Source organism: Nilaparvata lugens, chromosome X (assembly GCF_014356525.2).
Source record: "Nilaparvata lugens isolate BPH chromosome X, ASM1435652v1, whole genome shotgun sequence".
NCBI classification, from domain to species: domain Eukaryota; kingdom Metazoa; phylum Arthropoda; class Insecta; order Hemiptera; family Delphacidae; genus Nilaparvata; species Nilaparvata lugens.
Window position 1 is genome coordinate 73,451,520 of NC_052518.1, and position 25,108 is coordinate 73,476,627.

A 25,108-nucleotide genomic window follows, 5' to 3' on the forward strand; every position below is an offset into this window, starting at 1 on the left:
GTTCCTGGATTGTCAGAGGTGTCAGGTGAAAAACAGTTCCTACAAATGCGCAAGTTTGAAAATGTTATAGCGGAATAGTAATATTCTTTTCATTATGACCAATAATATAGTAGGCTTATCGATATGTTTAAAAGAGTAGGTATTATTGTAAGCATTTTTGGTAATATATCTCTAATCATTTCTCTGTTCATTTCTCAGCCAGGGCTCATGATGGACCAAATATAGTGAATTTTCGCCAAATTTATATTTATCAATCGCAATTACTGCTTTCATACATGTGATTAGCAATGATTCACTATAATAGCTTACCTTGATTTTAATTAGCTTTACTAGTACCTGTTGTGGTTATTGTAATATAGTGTTATCTACAACTTGTTAGCTTGTAATTGTGAATATAAATTGTAAATAAAAATTGAATTTTCAATTTGATATAAATCAAACAGAAATATTCAACTTTTTTGCTTGTTAGCATAAACTTATAAGAAGTGACGGCTCTCATAAATATAGTATATGGTCTAAGGTTCAATATAGTTATGTTACAATATTGGTAACTATTATGTAAAAGGATCACACAACAACGGAACAATAAAGCAATACTGCATGATTGGTATCAATATAATTACTTTGAAATAATATAAATAAAATTGCACGCTCACTATGTCGAAAGTCTGTAAATTGATCATAGTGATACCTCTATTTGTATCATAACAAGACCTAATTATTATATGATAACGATATAACACTGGTAACCATTACCATTTAACAATTTCTGTATGATGTAGGGATGTAGTAAACATAAATTGATTATATTTGTAGGTATGATTATTTAAATAACAAAATAACTGCATGTTTCGGCATGTACTCGTATATATTGAAACGATAAAAACATCGGAAATTATAGGTAACACTTGCATTAATATTTTTATTACCATTCAACAATAAATTTGAGAGTGATCTAAGGACTCACTCAAAACATGAATTGATATTTCAGGAATGCTTCTATAAATAATAAAATAAATACATGGTACTACATTCATATATTAAAACAATAAAAACATGAAAAATGATGGGTAACAGTTAAATTCATATACGGTACTAAAAGAATTAAACGTGGGAAATGATAGTTAACACTTGAATTTTGGACACTAACATGTTTCTCAATTCCTATACAATATTTGGTGCTTTGCACAATTAGGCCCTTCTTTGGATTATAAGAAGATGCATAATGTGTGATGTCTAAATAAACTACATTAATCGAAAGCAATGCATTATTTTCAATATACAATATTGTCACAAATAAGACATTTTTTTGTCTAGAATAAAAGCCTATTTCGCATCAAAATATTTTCAAAAAGGTGCCCTATCATCCTATTTCCAATATCCTCTCTTGTCCATTGACTGAAGAAACACTCAATATTCAATAAAAATCTCAAAATTCAAAAATAAAAGAGAATGCGATGAGTGTTTGCGAAAACAAGTCTATCTTTTTTGTATAATCAGTCTTTTGTACGACCTGGTCGCTTGGAGTTCTTCAATGATTTATAAAAAAAATCTAATAAAGATATTGTTATGTGTGATAGAATAATATTTTCTAGAGAAGGTGAGCAAAAATTACGAACAAAATGCAGCATTACTATATTGAATTCATGCAGTTACAAAGTAAGTTCTTCAGATCATCTGCCAACACTGTTCAATTTTCGCATCTCTTCAATACTTTTCAATTGGTGAAATTTTGAAAATTATTTTATAATATAATATTAGACAATGTCTTCTGTCATTCAATAACAATATTGCACTTATTCTATTTCACCATCCAACATATTGTGTAAGTGTGGAATATTTCTCAGAAATATTGACTAGGATAAGTGCTTAACTAAGGTCAATGTATTAACTATAAACAATAAGTGTGATTTTGGAATCAACGATTTTAATTTTCATCAACATGTGAATTGATTCTAGTCTTGTTTGCAAACAAATTTCCAGTTGTATCAAGTTTTTGAGATAGTCACTGAATAAGATAATAAAGGAAAACGTTACATTCAATATACAATTTTGAATGCATTTCTGAACAAGGAAGGAGAGGTTTTAATTGAAGAGAATTATCTTCTTTTGTTCTAAAGTTCATAAAAATATGGAACCGTTATTCTCAACAAAAATATAGGAACATTTCATATGATATTCAGATGATATTCAATATCTAGTTTATTTTGTTATCACTAGGATAGACATGAACAATGATATTACTTGATGATAAATCTAAAGCCTTCAACCTGTGAATAAGTGGTATCAAAATTGGATAGAAATACAGTATGACTGACAGAAAAATTATAAAGTAAGAAATACAAATAAAATACTGAGCCAGTTTCTAAAAAATAATATTTTGAAAATTTACTTAACTAATGAATCCCTTTTAAAACCCATAAACAATTTTCTCATAAGTGAGTGATTCTATAAATGTTTAGTTATTTATTTTAAAAGCAAAAAAGCAATATTATTATTAGCATTGATTGATATGAGGAATTATTAGATGTTGCCATCAAGCATCCTATTCACTTTATTACGAATGATATATTTTTATTTCTTAGTTTCAGATATGACACTCATTGATATGAATATAAAACCAATATTACAAATTAAATTTCGAATGCCTGATGTTTCAGATTAAGTTATAGAAGCATAACAGTGCGAAGCTGAAATACATTTCCTACTATAACGAGCAATCTACAGCTTTTAGAGTCCCTAACTGTAGTATTGGGACATATTCTGAATGAACTTTATGAATATTAATTTATAGTTTGGCTATTAGTATGGACAGGGTGTGGGGTGATTGTAACTTATATAAAAATATATTTGTCTTGAAAAATATTGAGTGGGCTCTGTCAACAGAAGCTACTTTACCTCATAATCGGTTATTAAGTTCCAAAAAAATTATTTCGATGTAGATTAAATTTATCTCATAGTTATGGACTGTTTACAGTTTCTTTAAATTATTTTTTGCAAATTTGATGTTTGTTCGCAAACAAAGTTTGCAATGCTAATGTATTATTTTCTAGACCCATTTTCAAACAATTATATATTTATTCTAAAGAACGATGCACACAAACCAATTTCCCATCAAATTACTCACAGAATCATAAAGTTGATAATGGTGTATTGTAAGTGTTCCATGTGAGCCTTTTGAGGCTCAGACACAGAAAATGTAAGCAAAATGTATGGTCCATATACCATGGATTGTGAAAAATGCACAGAAAACGTTCACTTGGGAGAGTCTCGATCACGCTCCGCTGTCTGATGTGGGTTTCCGGCTCCCCATATACAAACATCATGTCGAATGACTAACCTCTTACATGAAACGTTGCCCCATAGCTAAGAATGAGATTCGCCCAAGTGAACGTTTTTTGTGCATTTTTACAAACCATGGTGATCCTAGATGGATATGGACACTACTTTTTTGTAGATGTCGTCCGATTCTCAAAAGGAAGGCAAATAGAACAATCATAATCCACCACCATGAACTTGTTGATTCTGTGAGTAATTTTATATGAAATTAATTGGTTTGATGTATAGTTATTTCATAAATATAATTGTTTGAAATGGGGACATTCATTTTAAATCACTCTATATTATTATAAAGTTAAATTCACTCCAATCCATTCACTTGAATTAGTAAAAAATTAGGTATTCGTTCCTCCATTCAAGTGGTGCCTCAAGTAATGAGTTCTTTTTAAGTGGTGCCTAAAATGATACCATGAATCAATGAAAGTGCTAAAACAATATCAACAGAGCATTGCACTTATTTTAGTTACTTTTTGAATATTTATGGGGGAGATGTTAGATGTTACAAGATGTTACAAGAAACTAGTCTTGGAACACCATAATTCACAAAACATGTAAGATCTGTTCTGAATGTGGAAATTTTATTCTACATTGGATAATATTGACCACTCATAAATGTACAGGATAAGTTTTGGAAAAATTCCATACTCTTCAAACTATCAAGAATTCGAGTAAAGTAGCCCTGGTTGACAAGTGAAATTGAATTATTGATAGGATGAGATCTTCATAAAACTATGATAAATTCTGTAGTATAAAACATAGAAAGATTGATGATTATTTCGAAAAATAAAATTTCTCCAAAACATTAAATGGGAATATTTCATGATGGCAAGAAGTGGAAGAAACATTCTGAACGTATAGATTTTATGATTGCAAACTAGATAAAATATAATATACTTAGTAGGTTTAATATGAATCATTTACTAACATTATAGCAATAATTATTAAATTTCATTCACTTTCACTAGGATTCATTATTTGTACAACAATTTAGCACTGTCTGAATGTGCCAAATTCACACCAAACATGAGTCAATTTGTCCATTATTTAACTGCAGCAATAATTAATGAGTTTTTATATTATTTTAACAATGTAACTATGAGAACACAGTTCGTAGCGTAGATGTACCAGTGGCAACAAGTCTATTCTACTCAAGATAGGTTGCTGGTTGCATTGTTCCTCTCACTAGTCGACCTGATGGGAAGAGGGGGAGCAGCTTCCAGGGAAGTCAAGTCCCCCCCACCATTGCCACCCCGACTGTTATTATTGTTATTGTTATTGTTGACCACACTGCTGCTTCTTCTTCTGCCGCCTGAACTCATGTTGGACAGAGATAGACAATCGTTGTGCGGAGACTTCACATCGAACACGCTGCTTTCTGATTCTATATCTGATTCAACCTGTGAAACAAGCATTACTATAGATTAATTTGATCTTGTGCATTACAAACTCTTCCACCACACAGATTTTAATGGGTGCTATTCAGGACAAATACAGTGATACCTCATCATTAATTTGAAACTCAGGGGACCGTGGGAAATCTAGAATTGAATACATTAATTGAATAAGAATTGATTCAATTTTGAATGGAATAAATTGTAGCTCACAAAAATAGGCCAATTTTTCAGTCACCAACTGTCTTCTGTTGAGGACTTGGACAACATCCCTCTTTTGTTTCTCTTTCATTCAATACTCCTCGTCTTCTATAACACAGATCCTCACAAATTCTATGAAACAGATTTCAGTTATATCATATTTTTTTCTGGCAAATAATATCAAATTAATCTTCTCTGATACATTTTTTTTAGAAAATGGTTGAAGTGAAAAATAATATTAAAAATTTTTACAAAGCTCCTTCAAGTTGAGTACGATTTTACGAGTACAAATATTATAATTTATATTCAAGTGTCTTAAGAGTCAATCTTTTTCAGGAGTGGAGAGAAATATAGGAAATGTGAAGGAGACGGTGACTTGAACTTTAATATGGTGGACTTTACCACGAAGCAGAGTTCAACCGTGGACTTTCTTACAAACTTACGACACTTGTATCTGTTACCACTATCAGTCCAGTAATGTAACAGTTATTGTTATTTTTATGGAACAGCGGTGGGTGAGCTTTCGTGTTGAGAAACTACTTTCAAAATAATTTAGGAAAATAGAGGAATTGAAACAGTATGTCAAGAAATAAGGAACATTATCCACCACGGAAAACATTTTGTACGGTTTAAGATTTCTAAATATGGCTACTCCTTCTATATAATCGCCACTAGAATAAATAATGCTCATAAATTAATAGTACCTATTGTAATATTACATTTTCTTGATTAAAATCGAATCTTCAATTCGATATTAAAAATATTAATAAAACTTGATAGCAAATATCGATGTAATCGATATGCGGACTTAACTTTTCACTGGAAATTGATCAGCTATTCAAATTTTGAACAACTCACTTTGACAAAGTTCTATTTCTGAATTAACAGATAATTCTAAACAGCATAAAGGTTAAATAAATTTAAAATAACTTTAAAAATAACGTTTTATTGAAAACAATAAATATAATGTTTGTAAACTTGTATTCTTTATTAGTTGGCAATTGATGACGTGTCTTGCTTTGAAGCTCTAGGCATTTACTTCAGGTACTTCGCTCAGGCGTCTCTATCAAAATTGTTAAAGGCTGGCTAATGTTAGGAGTGCTTGTCTGCTGTTGAAAGTTTTTCTAAATAATTTAAATTTAAGATGTTTTTATTTGTGATCTAAATGTTTTTATAGAGTTTATTGATGATATTGAACATATTATGTGAAATGTAGATTTCAATTTTTCTTTTCATTTTGTGTTAAAATTTTCGTTTAATGTTGAAAGCCTTTAGCCTGCCTTGAAACCTGTAAACTAAGGATATAAGTACAATTAATTTATAAGTTGTGTATTTTGATCTTGATTTGAAACAATAATTTCTGAGTTTTTGTGAAAGCTTTTGAATCTATTTTGATGAACGTATCGAACATATTTGTAACCTCAATCATGTTTGATCTATGTCTGATCCATGTATGATTATTTGTTCTGGTGTAAACTGTAATTTTTTAATCATTTTGAAAATTATAATTTGATTTGCTCTGAACTGGATTTCTTATTCATAGGCATTAGATCCATTCATGATTTATCAACATATTAGCATATTTGGAACCGATAACTTTCCTTAGGTGATGGGTGAAAGCTATCAAACCAATTGGATAAAACTGGTAGCACGGCAAATCGTATGCCCTGGTGTGGGACTGAATCACCACATTTGTTCCAAGGACCAAGTAACAAGATAAATATGTCCCAAATGGTACACCATGAAATTCCTGGTTATAGAAATTATGTGTAGGCTGATATCTTGATGGGTTATGAATGGTGAAATGCAGACTGAGTGTGGGGTCAGTTCAAGAGCAATCAAATCCTAATGAATGGATATTTGTGCATATTAACAAAATGGCAAACATTAAAAATGATCTGAATCTTATAGGGTTTTTAACACAAAAGTTTGAGGAACAAAATGCTAGGTTTGATGAACAAAATGCTAAGTTTGACAGACAAGATGCTAAGATTGACAATCTGAAACAAGATCAAAATGTTAGGTTTGATGATATGGAGCAAGAATTTTCTAACATAAGACAAGAGCAGGTTAGTATAAATTTTTTATTGAAAGATACACATATGAAACATTGATTAAAAATCATAAAGATGAAAGCAAATTGAAGCATGATAATAGTAGTGTTGAGGTACAAGATCAATTCATTCAAGTTTCAGATAATGTAGGCCTAGTTAATATTGTTGAAGAGGTCAATCCTAGTGAGATAGTAGAATTGAGTAAAGTAGTAGGTAGGGAGTTGTCTTCATTGAAAGTCAACAGTAAAGAAAGTAGTATTGCCAAATTGAAGGTTAGGAAAACAGTAAACAAAGTGAATGTTAACATGAGACAGGTTTCTGTAGAGGTTAGGAACAATGTAAACAAAATGAATGCTGCTTTGAGTCAAGTTGATGACTTCAACTTTCAATTGAAAATTGAAAAAGTGTATGCAATGCAATCTCTAGTGAGCTTGACTGACTATTGTGAGAAAAATGGCTTTGTTGAAACAAATGAACCCATGAACAAAATCATGATTTTGAAAAAATCAAAGCACAAAGTCACCATTGATGTGTTGGTATTCAAAGGTTGTTTCAAGTTGCTTACTTACAAGATGATGACAGTGAATCACACGATGAAAGGGTATTCCCCGGAACTATGATATGATTAGGAATCCTGTGTCATGCCGGGATTCAGAATATCAATGACCGTCAATACTACATATAGTAGAAGTCCATAATTGTATCTTTTTTCTCTCCTGTAGCCTATTTTCTTGGCCCTAAATCTTTTCAAATTTTGATTCTTTCCTGTCTTTGAGTAGTATTCAGTAATTTTCTTCTATGATGCATATCTTAACCAATCTTGTCCATAGTAATTTAAATTTGTGACTTTTAAGTATTCTTCTGAAATAATATTAGAAGTTGAAATTGTAGCTTATTTTTCCTAATCTTTAAATTGTTGATAAAACTTAAATTTTATAGAATCTATCTATAGTGTAAATAATTGTGTGCTTGTGATTTTTCATCATGTATCACTTATGTGAAGTGTATCAATTTTGTGTGAGTTGTTTTAGGAAACTTATTACCCATTATTAATCTTTCTCTTCTTTGTATTATTTACAGAATTTATTTACCCAATTTTCCTTTTCTCTTATTTGTATCTTTTTTAGGGAACTTATTTACCCATTATCTATCTTGATTTTCTTTGTATTGTTGAAATGGTTTGTAATTATTATACAGTCTTCAAATTCAGAAATTATTTGAAAAATGAATGGTTCAATTTAGAAAATATTGGAATTTAATATGATGTATAAATTCTTTTGTTATAATAATAAAAACTTCAAAATTTGAAAGTATTAATGAATTGTGTTGTCATATATATAAATGTGAAAGATAAATAAAAAGTTAACTTGAGTAATAATGTTTTCATTGAATAAAGGAGTTTTGTCAAATTATTAATTGAAATGAGTTGAAGTTTGAATTTCTTCTAAATTTGAATATTAAATTGATGTCTTTTTTCTAAATTTTAAAAACTGTTTTTTTATACTTTGATATGATTAATAAATTATCGTTTGAAATGGATGCTGGAGTGTATGTAGAATTTTTAGTTGGGATTGATGATTAGAATTTTGCTGGTATATGATTGTTTTTTGAGATGAAAAACCATTATTGCCTAAAGAAGGAATAACAAGGTTATGACTTAGAGAGGCAGTAATGAGATAATATTTTTTTTGTTGATTACTTATGTTGATTGCCATAGGTGCAAATGATGATTGATTGTGTTGGGTGCCATAGATGCAAATAATTATTTATGAATATTGATTGCCATTGAAGCGAAATATTATTGATGCTTTGAATGATTTCTTGTTTAATGATTGATTAGTAGTAAAGTTTTGTCATGAAATGTAGTTTGTTGTTAGAACATTGAAAAGTCGAAATAAACTATATTATCCAACAAATGATGATTAATAATATTGAATAATTTGCTTTTTATAAATTATTTGAACAAAATTAAAATGAAAATTTTATAAGTCTGTCTACATAAATAAATTTTGAATCCTAAATGAAACATAAATCAAATTTGAAATGTTATATTGGATGATAAAAATCATAAATGTGAAATACTATATTTGAAATGTTATATTGAATGATAATGAAATGCAGATGTATTGTATTATGAAATGATTTTTAGTGGAAGACCAATATTGTCTGAATATGTTGAAGTATGTATTGAAATTATTTTTTGTTGTGATGATCTGATGTTTTTTGCAATTTTGATAATGATACAGGGTGTTATAACATTTATGTAACATGTATTTGATTATGTTCTAAATTTTTAAGAATGGATTAAATTTTGTTATTTGGTCAGTGAATAAATGGAAATGTAATTATTACTTTATGAAAATTTTTGTAATAATTGATGTCTCTATTGAGTTTGAGTAAACTTCAAAATGTATAAGTTGCTGACTGTATAATAAGATGTAAACAATAAATTTCATTTTATACTGATTACATACTTGTGAAAAACTAAACTTTCTGTTGAGATAATTTCCTTGAATCATAAAGCTAAATCAAAAGTAATTTTGATATTCTATACTTTGAAATATTGTTTGGGAATGTATAGCAAATGCTATTGATGAATTTTTATAATAATTTTCAATTATAAGATGACATGTAATGTTTTGTAAAAAAATCGTTCCTGTTCTCAAATCTTAAAAAACTTGAATTTCATTGAGGCTATTACAATGTAATGTTAATTTTTTTAATTCTCAAACAGTAGAATTTTTTATGTCGTGAGGAGGGTATTTGTAATATTACATTTTCTCGATTAAAATCGAATCTTCGATCCGATATTCAAAATATTAAACTTGATAGCAAATATCGGTGTAATCAATATGCAGACTTAACTTTTCACTGGAAATTGATCAGCTACTCAAATGTTGAACAACATTTGAACGTTAAAAATAACGTTTTATTGAAAACAATAGATATAATGTTTGTAAACTTGTATTCTTTATTAGTTGGCAATTGATGACGTGTCTTGCTTTGAAGCTCTAGGCATTTACTTCAGGTACTTCGCTCAGGCGTCTCTATCAAAATGGTTAAAGGCTGGCTAATGTTAGGAGTGTTTGTCTGCTGTTGAATTTTTTTCTAAATAATTGATATCTAAGATGTTTTATTTGTGATCTAAATTTTGTTATAAAGTTTATTGATGTTATTGAACATATGTGGAATGTAGATTTCAATTTTCCTTTTCATTTTGTGTTAAAATTTTTGTTTAATGTTGAAAGCCTTTAGCCTGCCTTGAAACCTGTAAACTAAGGATATAAGTACAATTAATTTATAAGTTGTGTATTTTGATCTTGATTTGAAACAATAATTCCTGAGTTTTTGTGAAAGCTTTTGAATCTATTTTGATGAACGTATCAAACATATTTGTAGCCTCAATCATGTTCAATCTATGTTCGATCCATGTATGATTATTTGTTCTGGTGTAAACTAAAATTTTTGAATCATTTTGAAAATTATAATTTGATTTGCTCTGAACTGGATTTCTTATTCATAGGCATTAGATCCATTCATGATTTGTCAAGATATTAGCATATTTGGAACCGATAACTTTCCTTAGGTGATGGGTGGAAGCTATCAAACCAATTGGATAAATTTGGTAGCACGGCACTATTCTACACTTCATTAAAACTTTTCAAACCGTCCAAAAATGGGAAATAAACGCATGCTTATCCACTATGTCGTAAAAAAGAACAATTTGATGCTTTGGTTCAATCTCCGAAGTCAAAAACTGGCGTATATTCCATGTACACCAAAAGGTCTACACGTTTTAAACTCGACTGTCTGTTTTTTGTCTCTTACGTATTTAATGGAAAACTTCTTGTTTGAAATTGTTTACGTGAGATTCAGATTTTCTATTACTCTTCAAACTATTAGAAAAGGAACAGTAGCAGAAAACATGACATCTATACAGATACAATAGTATACACGTAAAAGATAGTTAAAGATAATACACATAATCAGACAAATAACAGTAACATAATTGAAGGAGGTCAATTATAATGGGTTCTTACTGAAGTCCACCATATAAATGTCCACAAACCCAACAATACTGTGAAAGAGTAGACTATTGAAGGTGATAACAGTAATAGAAATGACGTTCACGAAAAAGAAAGAAATTATGAAGAAGAGAACTTAGCAGTTGTTAAATCATGTTCTGTTGCATAATATTAAACACAACAAAATGAAATCTTCACAATTCCACACATTCTCATTTCAAAACATTAGTCAACTATTCAGTTATAGTAAGACTAGAGAATTAGACAGGTGAGACTAAGACAGGAGCTTACTAAAGGATAAGATAAGTAGTGGTAAAGTGCACTAAAGGCATCAAAATACCTCCCCCTTCAATTTGAAGGTTGGATACAGTAAAAAAGCTTCAAAAATTGAAATTTAATAAAATTGGTGATTGCTTATCATATTTTCATTGCAGGTGAAGCCCACATAAGCCTTCAGCCTGTGCGTGTGTGTTTTAGTGAGATGATGGAAACATCCATGCCTCCATCGGGATCCGAACCCACCACGAACCAGGCGGTGCCAGTAAACTGAAGTTTCAAGAGAGGACAGACGTCCTTGAAAAAAATAATATACTACTTCATCCATGTAATAAGATGTCATCAATGTAATGAGGTTGTAGTTGTGGAATCAAAATATGGAAATAAAAATGAGCTAAAATATTATGATATATTTTTGTTGATATTATGAAAAAGAGTTCGAATTCAAAAGCAAGCTTTTGTACGGACCAACATCACAAATACATTCTTAAAACAAAAATATGATTCAGAAAAAGCCAAACATGGCCTTCTGATCTAGGTTTTTATTCAACAATAATATATACAATTATCTTGGATTTCATAAGCCTGGAAATATTGAAGGGTTGAGTTAATCGATAACTTTTATACACTGACAGGATCACATGACAAATGAGCACAACTGTAATTTTGTGACAAATGTGCACAACTTCTATTGAAGGGTGAAGAGAGGGTCTCGTCTACCTGATTCAGGTAGCAGGACGAACCGGAAGTAAATTCAAAACACTCAGTATATCAGTCGACTTTCACCATATTTCGTTTTTCATATTTTGATTAACTCATTTTTAAGAATAACCTAAAAAATAACATTGTCTTTTCAGAATTTTGAAAGATAAATAGGCTCATTTAATATAATTTTTATCTCAAAGATCCTGTTAGGAACTAGGAAATAGGAATAGTGTATAAAACTATTTATTCAAATACATACCGTAATATCATTTTTTATGTGTAACGTTTTACAATAATGTAATCTTCTTCATAATGATTATTGATTTTCATCACACTTGTTATAGGTTTTGCTCTGGCTAATTGATTTACATTTCAGGTGTTATTAATTGTGGACATTGTGGTTGATACTTGATAGTGCTGCTAAGGTTTACCGATGGAAGACCCATTGCTCCATTGCTCGAAGAGAACAATTCAGAGAATCTATAATTAGTTGGCGCTACAGTACCTACAGTAAATAAGTCCGAGTTTTTCTGATGCAAGATGATAGATAACACTATTTCTAGTTTGTGATATAGTTCAGATAGCCTATAGGAAATGAGCCTGGGGTTTTCTGATTGAGTAAGAGAACAAAATTTTCCAAACTATTTCTCTCATTATTGTCCCATGTGACAAATATATACTATTTCGATCTTAGAATGAAATTAGATATTTTGGATTATCATAGTCCAAAACTATCTCGGGTTACCAGATGTATCAGTCTATCAAACAAAATAGAACTCGGGTTTCTCCATTGGAGGAAGGTTTCTTGAAGGTTTGTTCTCACATTACAAATACTGTTAAGATCTTATATAAAATATTCAGACTGGATAGGATAGTTGCAGATCAGTAGCATAAAAATGTGAACTTCACTTCGACAGACAATATATGAGAGGAAATATTTTAATTCAGTGTTTATCGAGAAGCGAAGGAGAGTGATCGTGCTTTTCGTAGCTCCGTTATCTGTTCGTAGATAAAGTGGATGTTACTTTCTTACTTCGTTTCTATTTCAATGCTGTTTGTTCGCGTAACCATGCATAAATACTGATTTTCTTCTACTTGTGTGTTGGACCCACTTTATTATTTACGTGAGTAGATTGACAAAATCGTAGTGGAAGATTGAAGGTTTGTTTATGAGTGTGCCATAGTATTTAAGTTTTCGAACAATTACTAACCTAGAAGCAATAAGAAGAAATAATGCTGTATTCACGGCAAATACGTCATATTTGAACTTTGACCACCTTGTTCTGAACTTGACAATTGAAAATTTCCTGAAGATATCATCCCTCAACACTTCATTCAGAAGAACCTGAACAAAAGTATAGGAAGCTCTTCTAGTGTTGCTACCCGAGTTGCTAAGGTTAGTTTCGTTTTGTTGCTTCATCTTGTGAGTCATTGCTAGCTTATGATACAGAGAAGATTGATGAGACACGGGTCTTTCGGCAACATTTCACATCTCTATCTTGTGTATCAACTGAGCTTAACCATCTCTGCAAATTCAATCGAACTAAACACCGAAGTGTGTTATCTTCAGTCGTTATCAAGTGGCTTCTGAGAATCAATTCATTATCAAATAAACAAAAGCATTGTCATGAACAAATCCGATGCATTTTTATGATTTACGGAGTCGTGCCTAAGAACTGTAACTATATTAAACCTCTAATTTATTTTCTTCCATATTCTTTGATACTTTCTTTTCAGGAGTTTCCGCTTTTTTCCTGCTTTGTTGGCTCTCTAAGCGTCAAATTTCCTTCACTTTAGTTCCCATGCCATATTATACAGATTGAAAAAATTATTCAATACAGACTGCTCTTTCTGTTGTGGTGAAATGATAACACGACTTGTGCGTAATACCAGGAGATCACAGATGGAGCGCAATTCAATGGACCTTAGAGAGGGGTTGATTGATAGTGGAGTGATTGAGATTGCTGTGAATATACATGCAGTATTGGAATCAATCGCTAATAGATTTTCAAAAGAAGCTGTAATAGATATGATCCCAGAAGTTATCTCACTGCTGAATAAATATGATGCCACAATCAAGGTAAATGAAGATTTGAAAGCTGGTTTGGTGAGCATTGCAGCTGAAAATGATTCTCTAGGAAAATTACTTGCACAAGAGAAGAGGGGCAGATTGAATGAGTTGAACAATTTGATGTGTAATGAGGAGAAGGCTGATGCGGAGATAGAGCAGTTGAGAGTAAAGCTCAAAGAATTGAAGACCTCTGCTAATGAATTAAGGATTGAGCTCAGTTCAAGGAATGCAATTATTAATCTTTTACAAAATGATGCACAGCAGACAGCGGATAACATTCTAAAATTGGAAACCGAAATTAAATTATTGAAGAAATGCAGAGCTTCCCTAGTGGATTTTACAACCCCAAGGTTGACCTGTAAACCTCCTCATTTTTCTGGCAGTGGTGCGATAGAGACGTCGAATGGTTTTTCGGCCCTTGATGCTGAGGAGACTGAGTCACTTCCTTTGCAAATGGCAGGGAGACATAAGCATACAATCAAAGTAAGAGCCCAGGTGCATAGAAGAGCGAGCAATACACCTGCTGACAAAAGGAAATCAAGTAGGTGTGTCACTAAATCAGCATCTTCATCATCTACTGATTCAGCAAAGAATAAGATCGTGATACTGGCTGATAGTCAAGGTAGAGATGTGTTTGAATACCTTGGTTGCCTGTCTGACTACTTCAACGTTTTTGTCTATACTTTGCCGGGAGCAAAACTCAAACATGTCATTGCAAATGGAACTCAGTTTATAAAGGATTTGACTAAATCTGATTATGTGTTGGTGATGGCTGGATCCAATGATTTTGGAAACAATGAGCCAGGTCATCTAACTATCCATCAAGCAATGGATAAGATTTTGTCCTCGAGCTTCAACACTAACATAATTGTCAGTGTGATACCCAGCAGATACGATAGACCTCAATTCAACGATGACATACATTTTGCAAACATATGTATCTCGGGTAGAATATCGTCTTACTGCGGGGCATCAAAAGTGATTTATACAGAGGTCAATAGGGACATGCAGAGACACCATTTCACAAAAAAGGGCTTACATTACTCGAAGAATGGTAAGCGTTTCATGGGAAACATTTTATGTGACCTTGTGACTAGTGATAGTGGAATTATTGCTAATTGCATGACCAGAAGAACGACTGCTGAAAAATACGTTCCTTCCAAACGAATGGAGATTAATGATGATGTTGATGCGATAATCATTGATGACTATTCATTGACTTCATCATCGGCGCCGTTGATTGGTCAGTCTCATACGACTTGGCACGGAGGAGCAGCTTCAAACGTGCGACATCTCACAAACGCAGACGAGACACTTCACCAACTGGACGAGAATGGAATTGCCCTGGATGCTATAAATCCTGATGACAATCCGCATGATACCTCACAATTCAACAACAGACAATATCATACTTCACCATTGAAAAAAATGAAGTAATAACAGTTTTTCCTTAGTTAATGTAGAAAATAACAACGTTCAACATCCCACATGTTTTTCTCCCATTTTACAAAATTCATTTCCTCAATCACAAATACTTTCCCGGCACAGAAAAGAGAGTAGTTTTTTAGAGGTAATTTCATGCTCAACCGAACTCTATAAACAATAATGTAATAATCTTCCATCAAAACATCCAGAACTTGGAGTCAAGAATAGACTCCCTGATAATCACATTGCAGGAATTAAAAATGATCTAGATAAATTGGATTGGACTGAACTTTATCAGAGTCCTGTAGAAAACAAATTTTCATACTTTTACAATTTGCTCAAATATTATTTTGATCTTCACTTTCTGTTTGGTAGAATAGTCAGAGCGAAACAATTTAGTAATAAGTGGATTGATAATGAGATTGTCGACGATCATAAAAGGCTAATTGAAATGCATCAGCAATACAGGAAAGACCAAAGTAATATAAACTTAAAGAAAACTATAAAAGCACATAAAAAGCATCTAAAAAGAATTATCCTCTACAAAAAAAAAAAAGAATTATATTGACTCAAAAATAAAAAAATCAACAAATGTAAACAGAACAATATGGCAAATAGTTAACAATGAAACAACAAACAAAAAGGACAAGAAAGTTATTAAAAATATTGTACTTAAAGAGAATGGTATAGACATAGATGATCCGTATAAAATTTCAAACATGCTAAACAATGATTTTGTAGGGATGGTTGACACTCATGTCATCCCTTATCTAACCAAAAGTGACGTAACAGATGAGAAAAATGAAAAAGTTACAAAATTATCATTTAGATGTAATACAATTGAAGAGAAGGACTTAAGGAAAATAATAGATTCGATAAAACCAAAGTGGTCAGCCGGCTATGATGACATACCAATAAAAATAATCAAGGATGCTTAGTCATCACTCATCAAACCTCTTTTGCACGTAATCAATGCCTCAATTATAACTGGAGTGTACCCAAACGAATTAAAAATATCAAAAGTAATACCAGCATATAAGAAAGGAGATCCATCTGATCCTCTCAACTACAGACCTTTGGCCATCCAACCTGCCCTATCTAAAATATTTGTAAAGTGTGTACTAGTTCAGTTAATTGATTATTTTGAAACTAATGGTATACTTGACAAAGAACAACATGGCTATAGAAAAAACAGGTCAACTATTACTGCTTTGATAGAGTTCATAGAAAACATTTTAGAAAACTTAGATGAGTGATTAATTACTGTAGGAGCATTCCTGGATTTAACCAAAGCATTTGACAGTGTGAATCATAAATTATTATTAAATAAACTTCAAAATTACGGAATTAGAGGTAAAGAGCTTAGCTGGATCAAGTCATATCTAGAAGGACGGCAACAGTATGTAAATATAAAGTATACAAGCAATAAAAATCAGTACAATATTGGATCAAACTTAAAATGTAATAACTATTCTGTACCACAAGGATCGGTGTTAGGTCCATTTTTGTTTCTGTGCTACTTAGGGGGGTTGCCTAAATATATGTGCGATTTAGTTGAAAATAGTAAATTATGCTTATATGCTGACGATATAAGTATGTGCATTGCTGATAAGGACTGGAACACAACAGAAATTAAATGTAACAATTCTATATCATTGACTAAAAAGTACCTAAATCATAGACATCTGCTACTTAATAATAACAAAACAAAGTTCCTCCATTTTACTTGTAGAAATTCAGAGGTAAAACAACTTAATTCCGTAAATAATAAGGAAGAAATCAAATTTTTAGGTCTATATCTTGAAAACACACTTAGTTGGTCCGTTCACATTCAAAAAATATGTAAAAAATTAAGCTCAGGAATTTTCACGCTGAGACGACTAGCAAAAATTTCGAACTTAGAAACGTTAAAAGCAGTGTACTTTGCAATGATCCGCTCCCACATTTCATATGGAGTTGAAATATATGGAGGAACAAGCATCTCAAACTTAAATAAAATACTCCTATTACAAAAAGAAGCAATAAGAATAATTCTAAATCTTGATAGAGAGCGATCATGCAAGTCATTCTTCAGTAAGTTAAAGTTCATGACGGTGTACAGCCTGTACATTTATAGGACAATATTATATATAAAAACTAACGAATCTAGATTCCCACGGCAAGTAGATATACATAATTACAACACAAGAAATAAAAATAATTCTACAATAAAGAAACACAATAAGGAAAAATATAAACAAAGTCCAACGTACATGGGAATAAAATTTATTGGTTGTCTCCCAGGTTGCATAAGGCATGAACCTGATAGATCAAAATTTAAGGAATTGCTGAGAGCATATTTGAGGGATTTAGCATGCTACAGTATAAACGAGTTTACTGTAAAAAAATGAATTTTATACAGTCACTAATTTCTCTTTAGCTTTAAGTTAGTTTTTAGTTTTTGACATTTTCATGTATGTTTTGGAAAGAAATAAATGATTGATTGATTGATTGATAACAATATTAAATTGTTTTTCGTTCTTGTAGAGTGCGTGCTCCCTTATATTAACTGTTAATATGGCTGACTGCTGTGAATGTAATTCAAGTTTTGGAAATGCTGGAGAAGGCATCAAGTCGTGTAATAAATGTGCGGGTCTGTTTCACGCGAGTGAAGACAAGACTTGGAACAATTGATTAGTTTAAAAAGATGAATTCTCAAGCAAGGTCAGCCTGGAAGTGTGATGAGTGTATTTACGGTACTGATAATACTATAGTATAGACGCCAAGTTGAATAAAATATTGGACTCTATTACCAAACTGCGTACTGAGCTTATCAATTTGTTTGAGCCTAAGATTGTTGCCCTTAAAACCGACGTCGATTCTTTGAAAAAGTCCAGTGAAGAAACCAAATTAAAATTTGAAAAACTCTCTACAGATCACGATGAGAAGTATATCAAGTTGGAAACGGCCATTGCAGAGCTTGAAAAAAACAATTCCCAGCTATGAGAGGAGGTTAATTTTCTACAGCAGAGGTCGAGGATTGAAAACTTAGACACCACGAACTGAAAAGGAAAACATTTATGAAATATTGGTGGCTGTTGCTAAGTTGATCGGGGTCTCATTTAAACAGGAGGACATTGCTATAGCTCATAGGGTGCCAAACGCTAGGGGTGGTAGTAATATCATCGTTAAATTTGTTGCAAGAAGAGTGAAGATTTCGTGGCTTGAAGAAAAAAAGTCGTTAATGCAATCGATCTTGGTTTGGGGCTTCCTGGATCTTCTGTGTACATCAACGATCATCTGTCTCCTTACAACAAACAGCTTCTTGGAAAGGCTAAAGAGTTGAAGAGAAGGGGAAAACTGGAATTTGTTTGGATCAGGAGTGGAAAAATATTTTCGTTAGGAGGGATGCTGCGTCCCCAGCTAAGCAAATAGTGCGGGAGGCCTCTTTGAAAAAGCTTAGTCGCGGATAAAGTGGTTTGAGTGTACTGAAAATGATGATCTTAGACTGTGAGTATAAGAACATTTCTTGAATGATATTTATTTTTCCTTCAACAAGACTATGATACTCTTTTCATATAAGTTATTGTGCAAATAGATCTTAGATCTTTGTTGGTTAATTTATTTGTTAATCGGTAGTCTGAACTATAATTGCTTTGAGTCCTCGAGGAAGAGGTGTATCAAAAAATCAAAATCAAAATTGTTTATTGTCATTACAAAACAAATTGTATAACAAGGTCAGGTACATTTACAATTCATAACATTCTTCATTCATCAATACATGAATAAGTATGGTAACATTTTGTAACACTAACAATAATAATAGTAATAACAAATCAACAATATAAAAACAGGACAACAACAATAATATTCTATATGTCTATAGATGTGTTATCAAGTGTCAAACATTCTATAAACTCATTAACACTATAGACACAAAGCTCACACAACATATCTTTCACGCATTTTTTAAAACTGCTCATATTTAATTCTCTGACTTCCGTTGGCAACAAGTTATAAATTTTCTTACCAAATTCATTAAAACTGTTCAGAGTTAGTTGTAAGTTACATTGACTTCTATGCAACAATGTCTTCTGGCGTGTTCCATAATTGTGAATGTAATTATTTGTCTGCATTTCATGCATGTAACTTTTTACATACAACAGACACTCAAGAATAAAAAGAGATGGAACCGTTAGTATTCTTAGCTCTCTGATCAAAGGTTTATAATGAGTTCTACAGTGGACATTAAAAATAGCTCTCACAGCTCTTTTTTGTAAAATCATGAGCTTTTTCATTTCAGACGAGTGTCCCCAAACCACTATGCCATATGACAAATGACTTTGAATGTGTGCATAGTAAATTGACAGCAATACATCAACATTGACAAAAGGTCTAAATTTCCTGATGAGAAATACACCCCTAGCAACTTTTTTACTTATATTTTCAATGTGTATGCCCCATTTCATGTTTGACTCCAACGTCACACCCAAAAACTTCACCTCCCCATTTTCTGAATAATTAGCCAAGGAAAAATTCATCGTTTGGGTTTTGTTGCTGTTCAGACTAAGTGAGTTGGCTGCTGTCCAGTCTTTTATAACAGTATTCGCATCATTTATAAAATGTTCAACTGAATTTAAACATTTATTATTTACCTGAATTGCCAAGTCATCAGCATACATGTATGTGTTCACTCTATCGTCTCCTATCGCTAATGGTAAGTCATTAACATATATTATAAACAATGTGGGTCCTAATATGGATCCCTGATGTACCCCTGATTTGAGAGGCAGATATGCTGAAAAGGACCCATTAAAATAAACCGATTGGTACCTCCCTGACAAATATTCTTTGAAAAGTTGTAATGCAAACCGATCAAAGCCATAGTATTTCAATTTATATAACAATATATCATGGGATATTGTGTCGAATGCTCTACTCATATCATACCAGCTCCCCATGACCTTTTCTCTACTATCTAAAGCATCCACACAAGCTTTCACAAAATTACGAATTGCAGTATTGGTTCCTCTTTTGGATCTGAAACCATATTGTTTATCTGAAAAAAGCTGTTCACCCTCAAAATATTTAACTAATCGAGTATTCAGCAATATTTCAAAAACCTTAGCAATAATTGGTATGATTGACACTGGTCGATAGTTACTACAATCAGATTTAGTACCTCTCTTATACAGTGGAATAAGTGTTTCTGTTATCATTATTTTTTCATTGAAATTATAAGGAATTTTTTTTATTGGTCTTCGTATATCTGTTTCTTCAACTCTAATTTAGGTTGTTGCTGTTCTAAGAATTTTATTCATAAACATGAGTTTTATTTTAGGTATTATTGATTTTGATATTAGATATGCTTATCACCTCTTGATTTTTTTCAAAATGATGAAATGGATACATTGCATCTTATGGTCATTCTCTTATTTCAATCGTATATTGACAAAAATACTTTTCAACTGAGTTTTATTTGAATAATAAATTTAATACAACACCTCAGCCTGTGTGCTGATTACAAGTGAAAGGAGACAGAAAACTTTTACGTCAATTCAATGGTGAATCTTACTATATCATAGATAGGCAAATAGGTTTTATAAATAATTGTCTTATAAATAAATTTCTTATACTCAAATAGTCAAATGGATTAAGATATCACTAGATAGATGGTGTAACTTAATTTAGAATTTTATTATTGTTGTTCTTAACGTTATCGAAGCAGTCTCGTGTTTTTATATGATGTTTTTCCATGCGAATTAGTCATTTTAGGTCCATTCTAGTAGTTTTGTTCAGTACTACATATTATAGTGTATTATTTATCAATTTGAATTTTTATTCTTAATCATGTGATTAATTATAGTGAGTTGAAATACTATGCAAATCTATGAATGATATGTTGCTATACCTACATTTTATTGTGGGTTCCTACACACTGGTTGAGGAGAATCAAAATTTCTTTTCTATTTCTTGGTTTCTTTTATATCATTCATTTTCGCTTTCTTCCCATATATGCTATTTTCTATCTCTTTTTTAAATTGTGTGTATGAAGTTCCAATGAAGCCATGCGAAATCTATACTCATTTTGAATTCCTGATTTGCCACCTAATCATTAATATAGAATTTTGTATAATTATTATTTCCTATCAGTTATGATGGAGGATGAAAATATTTGTGTTCTATTGAGCTCTGTTGATGAAGTTAATGATTCATATATTTCATCAAGTCATAATTTTACGATCTTTCATCAAAACATTCAAGGGATTAGCAGCAATTTTGATAAGTTTGTTACATATATTAACTTCTGGAAAGTGAGGCCAGCGATAATAGCACTGACTGAGGTATGGTTGGATACAGATGAGCAGGTGTCCCAGTATTTTATTGATGGCTATGAATCATGTTCAAGTGTTTCTTCTTTCACGAGAGCCACTGGCTTGGTTGTTTATTATTCCACTGAATTAGTTGGTTTTAACTGCAGTCTGATGGAATGTAGGGTGGAGGGTGCGGATATTCTTTATTTTCATTGCACCTTATCAAACTACAAATTCAATCTCATTGTGCTTTATCGATGGCATGGCTTTGAATGCGATAGATTTCTTACTGTCTCATGATTGGGGTGATGTTTTATTCAGTTATAATGTTAACTATAAATTTGATAAATTTCTTGAAGTCTTTGAAAATTACATTGTGTGTTCAAAAGTGAGAGTCGAATCTCGAATAAATTCAACAAATTTAAAGAAGCTTAAACCATGGATAACTGATGGTCTATGTGCAGCGATCCACTCGCGTGATAAATTATTCAAAAAAAATTAAAGCAAACCCTGAAAACCTAAGGATAAAAAATAATTTCAAAATTTATTCTAGAAAAATAAAGATTGGATTAAAATTGTAAGACAAAAGTATTATTCTACATTAGATCGAATGCCTCCTCGGAAAAAATGGCTAGTTCTAAAAAAAATTTATGTGGAAATCCGAGAAAAACTAGATCTCATGCTGAATTGAAAATAGAAGACAGGAATGAAATTGTAACGGATCCAAAAACAATATCAAATCTATTTAATGATTTTCTTGTTAACATTGGCAGAGAAGTCTTAACTACTTCTTATGGTGGAGCTGATAATGATAATGACTATCATAACACCTTCAAGAAAGAAACCATCAAACGTCTATGTTTTTTGAAGCTGTTACTTATTGAATGAAAAAGACTAAGAAATTGTCAAAAACCACCGATTTATTGATACTTAGAAAGACAGGTATCGATTATTACACCATTGCCAATCTCTGACAATCTCTGATCAGACTTGTCAATTCAGACCTGACAATTCAGGACTTCAATATAATTGGAATTTCCGAATCATTTTTGAAGCCTAGTATTCCATCAAATTTTTTTGCATTACCTGGATATAATCTCTTCCAGAATGATAGATTAAATAAAGCTTGTGGGAGTGTAGCAATTTATGTGAAAGATGGTATCAAAACAAGAGTTTTAATCACATCTAAACAAGAGTATTGTTTCAGACCAGAGGTTATGCTACTTGAATTATCCTTATCTAGTACTGATAAATTACTCCTTGGTATCTGTTATCGCCCACCAAAAATAGGTCATTTTACAGATTTCGAAAATGCCTTGCTTTCTCTTATGCCTTGTTATAACCGTATACTAGTTATGGGGGATATATGAACACCGACTTGAACATGACAAATCGTAACTTTGACTACTTTCAACCGACTACAATTTTCTAATGCCTAAACATTACTATTTTACCTCTCGATCCAACTCTTCATACTAATGAATCAGACACACTCATCGACCTTCTCATTGTTAGTGATCCTAACGAGATTGTTCAAACAGGTCAAATCCCAGTCCCAGCTATCTCTGGACATGATTTGATCTACTGTGTACTTTCCCATAAGATACCCAAGCCAGAACAGAAAATTATCACTTATAGAGACTTCAAAAACTTTGATGAAGCCACCTTCCTGACTGATGTGGCTCAGACTCCATGGCATCAAATTGAAGCGTTACCCTCAGTTGATGACATGGTCAAGACTCTCGAGAATTAGACTTTGACTTTGTATGACAAACATGCACCTTATGTGACAAGGAGGATTAATAGAAAACGACGAGTACCGTGGATGACTGAAGACATACTTAAGATGATGGGACGTAGAGACAAAGCACATAGGGAATTCAAAAAGACATTTGACTTGGACAGTCTGATAGAGTATAGGAGCCTTAGAAATAGAGTTAAACAGGAATTATGGAACTCAAAGATTAGGTACTTGAATTCGTTCATGCACAAAATTAGTGTAGACGGTAATGACATTCCTTAATGTAGCTCAGTTGAAAATTTAGGCATTGTTATGAATAATAGGCTACTCTTGACTGGTCAGAACAAGTGAACAAAACTTGTAAAAAGGTACTCTCAGCCTTGCATGCATTGAAGAAAATGCACGATATCCTCCCTAGTAACATTAAATTATTATTGGTTCAATCTCTCATATTCCCACATTCAATGTATTGTAATTCTGTTCTTAACGATATGCAAGTCACTCTGAATGATAAACTACAGCATAGCCAAAATTATTGTCTACGTTTCGTCTACTCTCTCCAACACCATGATCATATCACACCAGCCCACATTGCTAGTTCAACATTAAAGCTTCCTGATCAAAGGCTTTTTCGAATAGTCAAGCTTGTTAGAGATATCTTGGAATAGCGTAATCCGAACTATTTTAAAGATGATTTCAAATTTGTCTCTGAAGGTAGGAGGATAGATGCTTCACATACTAGAACCAGAGAAAGTACCTACTTTAAGGATACCCAATCATCGAACTACTATTTTCACAAAATCCTTTCTAGTTAGTGCCTGTCGAGCATGGAATGTACTTCCCGTTACTATCAGGTCCATCGAGAGCCGAGTAAGCTTCATCCTGACTTTAAGAAAATATCTTTTGGAGCAAATGACTGAAACTGTCCAGCCCTAGAATAATGATCACATGACAACCATCCCCTACCCATCCCATAAACATAAACCAATAAACCTAAAAACCTATAAACCTGTTATAGAATGAATTATATATATATATAATATATATATATATATATATATATATAATATATATATATATATATATATAATATAAACTCATGTTATTCCAATTATCCACTGTATATTACTGAAAGTTGATTACCCTGATCTTCTTTCAGCCTACTCCATTTTAATAATTAATGATTTGATCCTACTTATATTATTATTTTACTTTATTAATCTTATTACTTTATTACTTTTTTTCTCTTAAATCTTCATATTAATTGAAACTTTTACAATATTTTCATTTTAAATAAATCCTTAGTTGAATTAATGAAATTAACGTTATGGTAGAGAGTTAGTGGGAAGAATACTTCGAATATTATTTCCGAAGAATGGACATTGATATGTCCAAAGCTCCAAAGCCAATTTATGTAGATTCATAACAATATTATCTATTTTATCTATAGTTATTACAAGTTGCTTTTTTCATATCATATACAGCTCAATAATTATTTTCTCAATTTATATTTTGTAAATTCATCTATAATTTTGCTGTATTGTAAGCTTTTGTATATAAGTGTATAAGCCACTATATATTGTAATC

The 25,108-nt window shown here is 31.6% G+C and overlaps 1 protein-coding gene across 4 annotated transcripts in view; it reads right to left on the reverse strand.

The window, feature by feature from the left end:
- Positions 1–601: 601 nt before the first annotated feature.
- The window catches only part of LOC111049062 (serine/threonine-protein kinase BRSK2), a 117,755-nt gene continuing 93,248 nt past the window's right edge, over positions 602–25,108 (reverse strand). For all 4 annotated transcript variants that reach the window (XM_039441596.1, XM_039441595.1, XM_039441597.1 and 1 more), the window contains one exon: positions 602–4,736. In XM_039441596.1, coding sequence (XP_039297530.1) covers positions 4,488–4,736 — 249 coding nt within the window. In that variant the 3' untranslated portion in view covers positions 602–4,487. The remainder of the gene's footprint in view (positions 4,737–25,108) is intronic.